Here is a 13,489-nt window from a genome sequence, read left to right on the forward strand (position 1 = left end):
AATAGAAAATTGCAAGTGATTTTTGGTGTCGATTATGTGGCTGACTTTGTTGGTTTTGTAGTAAAAGGTTTGTTAGTGTGAATGGATCTGAAGGTGTTGGTTTTGTTAGAGGTTGAATTGATGAAGTTTGATTTGACGATATAGATTTTTCGGTGAGGATAATGAATATTGGTTTTGTGTGAAAGTTTTGCTTATGGTAATGGAATGGTTTTTTTAGAGAAGGATTGTTGTTATTGTGGGATCTATAAACTTGTGGTGTGAGGATTTGAAAGGGTCAATTGTTAGTTTTTGAAATATGGCTCTTGTACCTCTTTTTATAGTCTCAAAATCAAGTCACAAATGGTATAGAACAACCAAATTATTAGCATTATGACCTTTGTCCACCACTTTAATCTTTTCTTCAATTTTGTTGATATTTTGTCTTGGAAATTTTGGAATGCTTGGAGATTTTGTCTCTACATGTTTTGGAAAGTTTTTGAAATTTACTAATAAAAAAAAAAAAAAAAAAAAAAATCTACTATTAGTAATAAAAACTAAGGAAAAAGTGACAAAAAAAAAATATTGTTTGATTTTTTTTTATTTTATAACAATTTTTGGTTATTTTTGTGAATAAAAAGTGGGGGGAAAAACATTTTTTTTTTAATAGTGAATAAAGAAATACAAAAATGACATTTAAATAATAAACTTTTTTTTTTGTGATTTTTTTGAATAAAAAGTGAAATGTTAGAACTAAGGTTAAAAACAAAAAAAAAAAGAAAAATGTTAGCTGTAAGATTCGAACCTATGACCTTGTACTTGTAAACCTTACCTCTTTACCAATTGTGCTATATTATTTATTCGAAATAAAAAGCCAATTGAAAGTTTATGAAGCATCGGTCAGCATTTTGCTATTTATTAAATTATAACAATTTAAGGGTAAACTATTATATTTTTAAAATAGACTTTAAACCGAATATTTATAAAATTCAGAATGTCAAATGTAAATGAACCCGATATTTTATAAAAATCCAATTTTTGAAATAGTTTTGAATTTTTTAAAAGTGTGGGCAAATTTTGGGGTATGACACCTTTCATGAATGTCCATTGTCCTTAATAGGTTATCGACTACTCTATAATGATTTGAGATCAGCGTCTTAAATCATTTGTTGGTCGTCTCCTTCACAATTCCATCTCGTGAGTTGGTGTAACATCCCTTATGTTTCCTTATTATTGTAAGTAGAGATTATGAGATAATTACAAATTAAGAAATTAAAATTTAACCCTAATCTCATAAAATGGTATGGTTAGTAAATTGAACTTAACAGGTAAGTGTTTTTGTTCATTTCCATGGGCAAGTATTTCAACCTATTACATGAAATTTTTCACCACTTTTCTAATTTCTTACTTGTACCCAAATTAGAAAGAAAAAATAGCTTGGAAGTGAGAAAGAAATCGAGCAAGGGATGATAGGGTGAGAAGAGTAGGAAACTTGATCAAGTGTGAATAAATGCTTGCATGTTGAGGAATCTTGATCAACTAAGAAGAAGCAATGTTAGAGTGTTTGGATCATCATGAATCATAACCTTCATCTCAGTCTACTTCTCTGAAGAGTTGGGGTTCCTTTAGGATTTCAATTTGGCTTAGCTCATTAGGTTGTTGCATGTTTAGGATTGGGGTTTAATTCATGTTTGATGGGTGTTACTTGATTTTATTATATGATTATGTGTTTGAAACATGTATGCATTTTGGACTGAGCATGATGAGTATTAGATAGGTTGGTATGGCTATTACAAGTGAAAAATTCAAGAACTCACATACTTGGATCCATTACGGCCAGTAATGCCCATTACGGGATGGCCTTAATAGTCTAGGAAATTTTGTATGGGGAGGGCTCCTTATGTGTGATTACGAGTCATATTTCCCATTACGGATAGGCCATAATCAACCATAAGCTCTTTATTTCTTTGTCCCTTTAAACCCAAGTTGGTGAATTTGAATTATTCCTTTCTTGCCATGATTTTATGCTACATTTTGTTGTTAAAAGAATTGAAGCAGTGTATAGCTCACTTAAGATAAGTAGTAGCATTAATTAAACAAAGAATCTTGTTGAATTATGTAGTGCATGCTTAATGACTAAGTAAAAATAATCAATGATGTGGGTATCCTTAGGATGGTCTGGGAGAAAACTAGAAATGAGTTATTGGATACATAGTCATACCGCGAGATGGTAAGTATCGTGAATATCGATTTTGAAAGAAATCAAATATAAGAGTGTGATGAATATTAAGACTCCCAAGGCATACTAGAATTGTCTTTTGTAATCAAGAGGGTAATCTAGGAAAAGGTGGTTGGTCGTATCGTCTCCGATCTTGTCAGCTAGGCTTGATATGAGAAGCTCTAGTTGGTAAAAGCATAATATGTGAGGCTATCTGTCTTCTGAAGTGGATATGATATGTAAAGTGAGTGTATAAATATTCATACATTGTATGAAACTAATCAAGTCTCGATCCCCTTTTTACTTAATTTTTTATACGTGAGCATTAACCATTGAAAATATCCATAATCGGCTTGTGTTGCACCTTGTGTTATTTGCATTGTATCCCAATCAGAACAAAACAATTCAACAAACATATTAAATTCATTTTTACCTTATAATGATGACAGACCCAAAATTGTCTCCCATAGTTTGTGACAGTTGAAGCTCTTCGAAGAGTAGTCACGTCTCCACAGCCACACTTACGTTTCCATTGCAAATTCCCATCCAATCGACCACCGTTCTTCAGATTAGATTCGTATGTACACTGCCCAAAATTTGTTGACGGTGATGACTTCATTTTCCACGATCAATATCAACCTTGATTGAACTCTGACCCTTGATTTAACTTTGAAACTATGAACCCTAATATTTGGGTATTTTGGCACAAAGATGAAACTGAGAGCAAATGGAACCAAAGGAGAAGAACATATAAAAAAATCCACATAACTTGCCACTTAGGAAAATCTAACGTCTGTTTCACCTTATTTGACAGAAATGATCAACGTGTACCTTTTTGAACAAAAAGGGTATTTGGTCCAAAAAAATATCTCTCTTCATTTTTTTTACTCATTTTTAATATTTAATAATTTGATTGATAAATATTAATATTTTATATAACAATAAAAGATATTATAGTAAATGTTATATTATTTTGTATGAGGCATAAACATATCAAACTGAGTAAAAAAATATATTTTTTCATTTTTTTCCCTCCTTCTCATTATTTAATATTTTGATTCATAAATTTAATATTTTAAATATTAATAAATAATATTATAATAAATTTTATATTATTTTGTTAGGTGCATAGACATATCAAACAAAATAGAAAAAAAATTGTCTAGTGCATCGACCATCAAACACAGTAAAACACAAAAAATTATCTCGCACATGTTTTATATATTTCACATAGATATTCAAAATTCCAACTAGAGATAGACTAGAGCAGCACCATAGACATTTTTTCTACTTAGATATTCAAAATTCCAACTAGAGATAGACTAGAGCAGACCTTTTTTCCACTTAAGTAGTTACTATTTGGTTAATAAAAATTAGTTATTTTAAAAAGGGCCTAACCGGGTTCGAACCGGTGACCTCTTGATCTGCAGTCAAATGCTCTACCACTGAGCTATGGACCCAATGGTGACATTTTTATTCAATCATTAGTAACTACTCAAAAAATACATCTTTATTGAGTTTCCAAAGCATATAATACTACATAGCATTATGTTTCGATTTCTCAAGTTTTCTCACATAATTGTCCATCTTAGTCACAAAATAATTTCTAATCCGCTTATACTTATCCTTAGCAATTTAAATTATGGCATTAAAAGATTCATAAATGTTATCCATCAAAACATCAAATTTCATATTATATCTAAATGCATGTTTACTCCAAGTTTTGATGATAATATTCATAAATCATTTCCAAGTTTTTTGATAATTATGTAAACATGTTACGATTGTGGGCTCAAGAACCACAATTTCAGTTTGATCCAATTCTCACTCAAGAAGAATTTAGTAGCTATTTGAAAAGGAATACTAATATGTCATTTCATTATGAGTAAGATGAGAATCATGCTGGTGGAAGGGGAACATTAGATGCTCAAGCAAAAGACGGAGAAGAACGAGAAAGAAGAGAGGATGAAGAAACCGCTAATGAGGAAGATTGTTTGACAAGGCAAACGACATCAGTGTGACGTTTTATTCCTTTATTAGTTACTGTCATTTGGTTATTGAATAATTTTTGCTTATTTTGAACATGCAATAGCTTTATTTACTTTCACTATACACATTGGACTTAGGTGCATGATAAAAAAAGACACTATAAATAATAGGTAATGCTTCTGTCATAGGAGTCATGATCCTCTCCATTTCTCAAAAGAAATGGAGAACTCCATTACTAAAGTTTTCATGATATAAAAGTTAAATTATACAAACACATGTCACACTTTTCAAAAATATAAATGCATTGTGCACCAAAACTTTAGTAATGGAACTCTCCATTTCTCAAAAGAAATGGAGAGGATCTTAACTCCTGTCATAGAGGTCACACCCAACACAATTTTTTGCAGAGGCGGGCTAAGCGCCACATATCGCGCTTAGCGCGACTTGGTTATACATGTAGGCTAGGCGTGGGACTTGGGGCTGGGTAAGGACATCTTTGGTGACACTAAATTATTTTATTGCCCTAAGACATATAAATGTTTTGCTTATACTTGTTTGCTTTAAATTATTTTTATGATTAAGTGTCAATTTTTCTGAAATATTTTAAATTTTTTTTTTTTGAAAAAATTACTCGTAAAAGAAGCTTGTATGTAGATGATTCAGACAATGATTTGGAAAAATTGCATGGAACCACCAACAACTGGTTGATTACAAAAAGTCAAAGATCAAATTAAATGAATTTTTTTTCTCTTTTCGTATGCTTCATTTATAATTGATGCCTAATCATTTGTGAAATATTACATGATTGTGAATTCTTTGCTTTATTCAAAGTTTTTTTTCTATGTTTTAAGAAAAATAAGTTGACATAAATTAAGAATGGCAAGATGACTATCATCCTAAATGATGTCTCATGCCTCTGACATCTTCCCATCAGGGGAAAATTAATGGACCACGGAAGACTCGTTTGAGAGGAAGCCAGCGAGATGTTGGTTACATATTTGGAGACAGACCCAACTGAGGCCGCAAATGAGGTAGCTGACACCATAGATGTTCTTACTAGATTTAAATTTTTGGAAGTACTTTATAAAGACCACGTGCAGATGGCTCTAGATGCAGAAGGTGATGATATGCATGGTGACTACCATCGACAGTGTGCATTGAGGTGTTATCTCTCTTGGTTGACATGTCCATGTTTGTGGACAAAGTTGTAACCTATACGTTGATGTCGTCTACCTTAAATACTTCATCGACTTGACAATGATTCACGAGTATAAATGGGAGGAAGCATGTTTGGTCTACATGTACTCAAAATAGGGCGAGGGTTATCTTTGGAAGACAAAGCAGATGACAGGAAGTTACACGCTCCTTACGGTAATTTACTATTACTAATATTTTCACAACTCTTTTGTTACACTTGGTATTAATATTTTATATGAACCATTTTCAGGGATGATTTATCTACCACTTTCCTCACATCACCAGGTGAAATTCTGATCCTAACTACATTGAGGATTAGCCACGTCCTGCCACCTTTTTCCCACTCATTTAGAATCATGCGATCTAGCCATTTCGAGTGTATCTTTACCGTCATGTAGTAGATGACATTACTTTCTTCTCATACGCCAGTCACCTCCTGACGCGTTAGCTGGATCTCATTTCATTATACTCTGAATGGTCGGCATGTGAGTCAAGTTTTTATGTATCTATATCTGCTCGAGCGGGTGATGCACTACTTTGGTTATTTGTAGATTATTCTGAGACACCCTTCAGAGTTCGTTCGTCCCATCGTCCTCTACACAAATCTTGATGTGATACTTGAGGATTTTGTGAGTCATTTGATACAATAGGAGTATCTCAGGGTGCTAACACTAGTTACTCTTGGAAGATCACCTAGGCCATCTGATCAAAAGGTACTTAAGGCTAGGGATGACCACGCCCAAGTCGTAAGAAGCGTCTAGCGGCGTATTGTGGATATGGTGAAATCGAGCATATAGGCAGGACTTTTAAAGGAAGGCAGTTCCCAACTGGACCACATAGAAAACATTATTGTCGAGGTACGAAAATGCCTTACAATACAAACGGAGAAGCAGGGGGATTAGACATACTCAGTAGGTTATATTTGATTGTATTGTTTTTTGTATTTTCAGAACAAGTTATGTATGGTCGATACATTTTAATTTTGCTTTAATTAATGTGTGACATTTTACTTTAACATAATTTGACCTAAAAAATTACAATGTTGGGTCAGTGTTGCTGCCTTGAAACCTTTCAGGAGGATTTTCGGAGATGCATCTCCGAAATATCCAGTACATGCAATAAATACGCTCTCACTACTTTTAAAATAATTTTAGAGGGTTGCTCGGAGATGTATTTTCGGATACACCAAAAATTACGGAGATGCATCTCCAGACCAGAGTTTTGTTAAAATTGGAGTATATAACAGAATTACGAGGCTTTGTACAATTTTAGGTGCGGTGCATCCGGAAAAGCTCCGAACAAAGAAAAAACATTTTTAGTTTTTCCAAAAGTGTTGGATGCACTCCATAAGAGTGTAAAGAACTTTTTTTTTAAAAAAATCTTTAGATAAACGGGCCTAGCTTACATTCTTGGACCAAATAAAAGGAATACCCAATGGGCCTCAGTTCTATCCATCGTTTACAGTTACACGATTCAACAACAACAACGAAACGCAAGCAGGTACAATGAAACATCCCGCGTTTTGCATTCACTGTCTTGTTTCAAAGCAACTCTCATTTCACTGAAATTCCCAAAACAGAATGATTCCATAGCATCCAAGAATCTTCCGAATCAAATCTATCTATTAATCCCAATTCTCCAATCATCCAATCCAATCCAATCCATTTCAATGGCGAACAATCTCAACGACTCTTCATCTTCCTGTTCATTTTCATTCAGCGATTTCCCCGAAGATGTTCAGCTTTGCATCCTCTCGTTTCTCGGCCCCACCGAGATCGCTTCGTTCGCATGCACCTCGAAGCAATTCGGTTCACTCTGCTCCAACGACGCTAAGCTATGGTTCACGCTTTGCGATCGAAGGTGGGGTTCGAAAACCCAAATCGCAAAATGGGGTGAAGGGAAAATTCCGTATAAAGTTCTTTACAATACTCTTCATGAATGGGATAATCTCATTGGTTTCTGGCGGAGAAGCGGTCCCGGAAGCGCTGTGATTTCGTCGCCTTCGTTGGTTTTCTTTGAGTGGGGGAATTCGTTCATTTCGGGTTTTAGGGTTTCGCCTGTTGAATCGCAATCTGAGATTTGTGGTTATCAGGTTAAAAAGGTACCGTTTTTGAAGATGGGTATTTCTGAAGAGGGGCAAAGTGTGAATCTTTTGGATCCTGATGGTAGAGCTGACTTGAATTTGAATTTGAATTTTGGGGATGGGAATGAATTGAATGAGTTGATTCCTGTGAATGTTTGTTTTATGGGGAAAACTCATTTTGTTTTGGAGGAGAATGTGTTTGGGAAAAATTCGAGTCCGGTACATGTTACCGGTGAGGATTGTGGTTTTTTTGGAGAGGATGGGATTGGGGTTGGGAGTGGATCTCCGCCGGATCTGTTGATGTTGGAGATTTATCAGCATTTGGCGAACCGGACTAGTCCTGGAAGTGACAGATCGAGGAGGCAGAGGAGGAAGGAGAAGGGAAGGATGGCTAGGAGGAAATGGGAGCCTGAGCATTTTGTCAAGATTGTGAATTGCTCGCCGACAGCGTTGCGGCCTTTGCAAGGCCTTTGGAAGGTGTTTCTTAACTGTTCTTTGCTGTTATTTATGCTCAATTATGTTTTGAGTATTGATGATAAGTATAGCATAGTAACATGGTGCTGTGGTATCTGTCATTGAATGATTGATGTTTGATATTATTATCATTGAGCTGCTATTACATTTTGTTGTTTGATTCATAGTAATCAATCTGCAAAATGTTAGTAAAAGAAAAACAAAAGAGCCAAAGAATCATGATCATTGATTTCCATTTTATGGTCTCATAGTTAGATCATGTTGGGGTTTATGGTGATGCTGATGCACACCTTTGATTGAAGCAATGTTGATGCATTTTGAGTAAACCATTGGTATACTGCATATTTCTATATATTTTTTTTAATCTTGATGATTTTGAAGGTGAATGATAGTGGAGCTTTGGCTTATTGAAATTGTCAATGATGCAGGGAATTTGCGCTGACATGAGTTTAGCATTTTACCTTGTGGCTTATGATGACATTGGTGGCATTGCTTGCCGTCGGCTTGGAGATCCTCCTCAACGTTTCTCAACTTATGCTCCAGTTTTCTGGACGTCTAATGCTACATTTATGGAATCTCCCTTTCCTCTAGAGGAAGAATCTCTGTATGGCAGCCGCATTCATCTACAACCGGTTCAACCACACAATGAAAATCACGAGCAGTTCCCTATGTCGGACATTGAAGGGGAAAATCACATTCAGCAGGTCCATTTGTCCGACAATGAAGTGGTGAATCGAATTCTTCTCATAAATGCAAGTTATGATTTAGTTATTCCTGACCTTGTTGCTGAAACAATAAATCCAAGGAGTGCCGAGGGAAGGATTTGGCAGTACCAGGATGGCACTTTTGGATTTGGATTTGTTCGCGACAATTTTGTCATAGACATGAAAAATATTGTCTGTGATGGTTGTATCATTGATGCAGTAAACCCTTCTGCCGGTTAATTTCCTTCTTCATTGATGGATGTCACCTGTACATTGTGACATATTGTATCTTTAGCTGTGAAATTATGATAGTTTCCTTAGATGGTAACCTAGACAATCCGTTTCAAGGAACATGCACAATCCTCACCTGCAAGTCACCTTTTATATGTGACTTCCTTTGGTTTGGAATCTGGAATTCCTTTTTTCATATTTTATGTAAGCAAAATAATGGGAATTGACATCTTGTCAGTCCATTCTTTTACATTTCATCCATTGTAAATTGTGACATTAGTCCCTTAATGTATTAAAATTTCTTTAATTGGCTTTGATTATTCACTTCTGTTACTGCTTACAGGACTGGTGCAATAATTGAAATTTGATTGAATTGATGCAGATTGAGATTAGTAGATAAAAAAGATCTGATATTTTAAATGAAATTTGATTCAACAGTGCAGATTTATTTATGCAGCATTGCCATTAATCCCCTCTCATAGACAGATTTATTTTGAACTTTGTTTGGCAATCTTTGACTCACGTAAGCAAAAGATTACCCTTCTTGCTTTAGTACTGCCTCAACTTCCATGGTAGAAGCCACAGTAAAGGTTTGTCAAATTTTTGGGATTACTAGCACATGTAAAGTGGCCATGGAAACCTTAAGCTACTCAAAGGCACTCTGAACTTCATTTCCCCATCTAACATTGTCTTTGAGTTGTTATGCGAATTGAGTTGTTATGCGAATGGCCGAAATCAGTTGGCAATGTGATCTGTTAGGTCGAAAAACGACACTTACAGATGCATTACTGTTTTTGTTTGAGTTGTGACATGAGTATTTTTTAACGGAGTTAAATTAAACACATTGATCACTGTATCTGTTTTGTAATACATATCTGGTTAACACTACAATTCAACTCTACAGAGAAAAGTTTTAAAAATAATGGTGAAAGTGATGGCATAGAAGGTGTTCCTAGACTAGAGTTCAAGCTTACAACTAAAAACAGCTATTGTTTGATTTTGGCCATCAAACAAAGGTATATGGATATGATTTGTGTGATAAAATTGGTTGGATATTGAAATAAATATTATAAACAAGTGAAAACCAAAGTTTTCCAATTTCTTAAACACTCTTCTGCCATGAGAAGTTCTTATTAACTTCCAATAATATGTATCAGACTCAAAAAAACCAAGTATCAAACTCCATAAACCAGGTTGGAGTTTTACATTCAGTTTCCTTCAAAATCAAATTAAAACATAGAAAACAAAACAAAAAACTAACAAGCAGATCACTTATGTCTCATAGATCCACACACTTGCAAACAAAGACTGAATACCATCATAATATCAAAAGCATGAGAGATAGCAGAAACATGTAGTTCATAAAACGAAACATGAGAACTGGAAAATTTCTGAGACAACTTGTTCGTCATGTTTTAGCCACAACTTGTTCATAAAGACTCTTTCATCATGTTTCTGCCACAACTTGCTCGCCGTTGATTTTTGCATTTTTGTCATGATCACCTTCAAGCTGGCTTAAATTTCCCTTTTCCTTGATCAGTTGAACATGGTGATGTTTGCAGTAAAGTTTTCCCTCATGTGCTATGTAGTTGGAAGGACTAATAACACACCCTCCATGGGAGCATTTGAAACAACTCTTATGGTAAGGAGTTCCATTCACAGTAACCTACATCAATGCAAAACATTGATTCCATTAGCACAAAAATAAGTTCTATACTCATCACAGATATAGCTTTTGTCAAAATCACCGCTGCGCACTGAGATTCTGTCAAATTTATCAATAATTCAAACACAACCATGTTTGAATTTGTAGTGAATTTGGCAAAATCTCAGTGTACGCACACAACAAAATCCTTGTCGCCGGGATTTTGAACATGCATTATTTACCTTCTCAGTTGGATAAACTGTTTTCTGACAACCAGAACATTTGTCTCTTGTTCCACCAAACATACTCGAGGCTTTAACCGCCGCAGGTTTCTGATAAAAACAACTCAAAAATCATATAAAAACCAAAAAAACAAAATTTCACTAATGTTCATTGCAATCACCTAGATTTATAATTCATTACCTCATTATCACTACTTCTTTCTGGTTTTGCAATTTTTGGTGTCCCTATCAAAACAAAAGAACATTTGAGACACTAACAACAAAAAGTACAGTAACAAAATCCAATCAACACTTCAATTGTTCATCCTTTTGTTATACCTTCAAAGCTTTTCTCAAGACTTCCAGTTCTCTTGAACAGTTGATCAAAGTGTGGCTTGCAGTAAAGAACTCCCTCAAAAGAATTGTAGTTGCTCAACTGTATATACATTAATTCATCAGCAAAAATCTTCATAATTCTAGTTCTCCCTATATATAATCCAAATTATAAGAGGCAAACGGGCAACAAGCTGCACCGCTATCCAGATCCAATAGTAAAAGTCTATAAACCAAAAGAGAATTGTAAGAGAGATATAAGATAAGATAACCTTGAGGGTTCCTTTGCAGTGATGACATCTGAAACAAGCTTTGTGAAAGATTCTATTATCAGCAGTCAATTTATCAACAAGATAAACTGTTTTGGTACAAGCCATACATTTCTGAGTTGTTCCTGCAAATGCCATTCTTCTTTTTTTCTTACCTCACCAACTTGGAACAAGTCTATGAAGATGAGAGAAGGAAAAAAAAAGTGAAGGAGAAATTTGGACAATAAAGCAATTATATTGTCATTACAATCATTTTTTTTGATGAAATGTTAAGCACCTAACCATACTTTACTTTTTTTAAATTATAATAAGTGTAATTTATTAGGTCATTAAAGAATTGGATATTTTGGTTAAATAAATTGGATGTTTAATGGAAAGCTACTTTGTTAAATGTGGGGTAGGATGGATTGAAAATCACAACTGCCAACCAGACAGCAGCTTATCATTCAACATCTAGCTGGCTACCTTTCATTCTTGGATCTCATTTTTCAAACAGAAATGAAATGAATACATTCTCTCACTTATTTCTTGAATTACAAGTATTGGCATGCATGTTACTTACAAACCAAACTAAAAGATCTTTTGTAAGCTTGACAACCTTATGAAGTTGTGATATTCTTTTTCTTTTAGGTCTTAGATGAGATCTCAAGTCCAAAGAAAAGGAGATGAATGTGTTAGGCAGTCGATAGTCGAGTCAATCTAAATAACTTTTTTCCGAAACATATATAACATGGATCACTACGAAATAATGTGAATGTTAGATCGTTATCCATAAGCAAAGTGATGTATGGCGTGAGTAGTGTCAAAAGAGCAAGGATTGCTGCATCGTCTGTTGGATGGTGTAAAAAATAAACATAGGTTTTCACATTTTTATGAACAGGTGTGGGTAAAGAAGTTAGTTCATGAGAGTAAGGTTCATTTTGGATCATGAGATATAGGCACGTTCTCTGGAAAATTTATGAAAATAGTGGGCACTATGGTTAGGAGGAAGATCAATTTTATATGTCTACAAGAAACCAAGTAGACAGGTGAAAAAGAGGAAAGATTTAGACAACTCAGAATATAAGCTTTGGTACACTGAAAAAGTTAGATCAAGAAATGGAGTGGAAATTAGTGTGGACAATAAATGGAAGAAGCATATTGTGAATGTGAAAAAAAATATGAGATAAAATCATAGTCTTGAAATTTGTAGTGGAACAAGACACCTTTAATATTATAAGTGCTTACGCACCTCAGGTTGGATTCGCATAACACCTTAAGGTAAAATTTTAGGAGGATTTAGAAGGCTTACTTTATGATATGCTACAAAGAGAAAAGTTTTATCTAGGAAGGGATCTAAATGGACATGTAGGGAGTGTATCAAGAGGTTTTGAAGGCGTGCATGGTGGGTATGATCTCGAAGAGATAAATACAGAAGGTAAATTTATCTTGGAATTTTCGCAAACTTTTGATCTTACTATAAATAACTAATATCTAGTTTAGGAAAAGAGACGAGCATCTTATCACATATAAGAGTTGAGTAATATATTCTTAGATAGTTTTTTTTCTTACAAGGAAAGCAAATAGAAAGATTTTCTTGAAATGTAAAGTTATTTCGGGAGAGAGATTGACTATCCAACATAGAATATTGACTATGGATGTAAGAATCAAGTGGAGAGCAAAGAGAAGAAATCACATGGGAGCATCACAAGTCAAGTGGTAGCATTTAAGCTGTGAAAAACAAGGAAGTTTTCAAAAGAAGATATTAGATGAAGGGTTTGGACGACCACAAGGAAATTCTAGTGATAAGTGGAATAAGATAGCTCAAGAGATAATAAAAATCAATAAAGAGATGTTGGGAGAATCAAGATATTTTGGATCTAAGGGTAAAGAATCATTGTGGTGGAATGAAAGTGTTTATAGGAAAGTTAGAGTAAAAAATGACTGGGTTAAAGAATGGTCGGTGTAAAAATTTCAAAAATTGAGAAAAGTATAAGAAAGTGAAGAACGAGACCAAAAAGCTATGTTATCAATCTCGGATAGCGGCATGGCACGACCATCTCTGAAAATGGAACAGAACAGAACGAGAGCAAAAAGCAGAACGACCAATATTTAAGTGACGCGGATACTAATATAGTTAATATTAATAAACACATAATTATAAAAAACT

The 13,489-nt window shown here is 34.4% G+C and overlaps 2 protein-coding genes and 1 non-coding gene across 3 annotated transcripts; 1 reads left to right on the plus strand and 2 right to left on the minus strand.

Moving 5' to 3' along the window:
- Positions 1–3,582: 3,582 nt before the first annotated feature.
- On the minus strand, positions 3,583–3,654 carry TRNAC-GCA (transfer RNA cysteine (anticodon GCA)). The gene has a single exon. It is a non-coding gene; the product is annotated as a tRNA-Cys (tRNA).
- A 3,204-nt stretch (positions 3,655–6,858) lies between these two features.
- On the plus strand, positions 6,859–9,179 carry LOC131596471 (F-box protein At3g12350). Its single transcript, XM_058869126.1, has 2 exons — positions 6,859–7,940; positions 8,366–9,179. Exons 1-2 carry the CDS (start codon positions 7,050–7,052, stop codon positions 8,879–8,881), a joined length of 1,407 nt encoding a protein of 468 aa, XP_058725109.1. The 5' UTR covers positions 6,859–7,049; the 3' UTR covers positions 8,882–9,179.
- Positions 9,180–9,970: 791 nt separating this feature from the next.
- LOC131596472 (LIM domain-containing protein WLIM1) lies at positions 9,971–11,593 on the minus strand. Its single transcript, XM_058869127.1, has 5 exons — positions 11,344–11,593; positions 11,078–11,174; positions 10,941–10,984; positions 10,760–10,849; positions 9,971–10,538 (listed from the first exon to the last, which is right to left on the minus strand). The coding sequence occupies exons 1-5, from the start codon at positions 11,476–11,478 to the stop codon at positions 10,320–10,322; spliced, it is 585 nt and encodes a 194-aa protein (XP_058725110.1). The 5' UTR covers positions 11,479–11,593; the 3' UTR covers positions 9,971–10,319.
- Positions 11,594–13,489: the final 1,896 nt, after the last annotated feature.

The sequence above is a fragment of the Vicia villosa genome, linkage group LG4 (assembly GCF_029867415.1).
Source record: "Vicia villosa cultivar HV-30 ecotype Madison, WI linkage group LG4, Vvil1.0, whole genome shotgun sequence".
Taxonomy (NCBI): domain Eukaryota; kingdom Viridiplantae; phylum Streptophyta; class Magnoliopsida; order Fabales; family Fabaceae; genus Vicia; species Vicia villosa.

Bases quoted from the DNA above. Each gene is read 5' to 3' on its own strand.
- LOC131596471 (XM_058869126.1), top strand. From the start codon at position 7,050: ATGGCGAACAATCTCAACGACTCTTCATCTTCCTGTTCATTTTCATTC. The intron at 7,941-8,365 runs GTGTTTCTTAAC...TCAATGATGCAG, and splicing joins CTTTGCAAGGCCTTTGGAAG to GGAATTTGCGCTGACATGAG.
- LOC131596472 (XM_058869127.1), bottom strand. From the start codon at position 11,478: ATGGCATTTGCAGGAACAACTCAGAAATGTATGGCTTGTACCAAAACA. The intron at 11,175-11,343 runs GTTATCTTATCT...ATGTATATACAG, and splicing joins ACTGCAAAGGAACCCTCAAG to TTGAGCAACTACAATTCTTT. The intron at 10,985-11,077 runs GTATAACAAAAG...TTGTTTTGATAG, and splicing joins TCTTGAGAAAAGCTTTGAAG to GGACACCAAAAATTGCAAAA.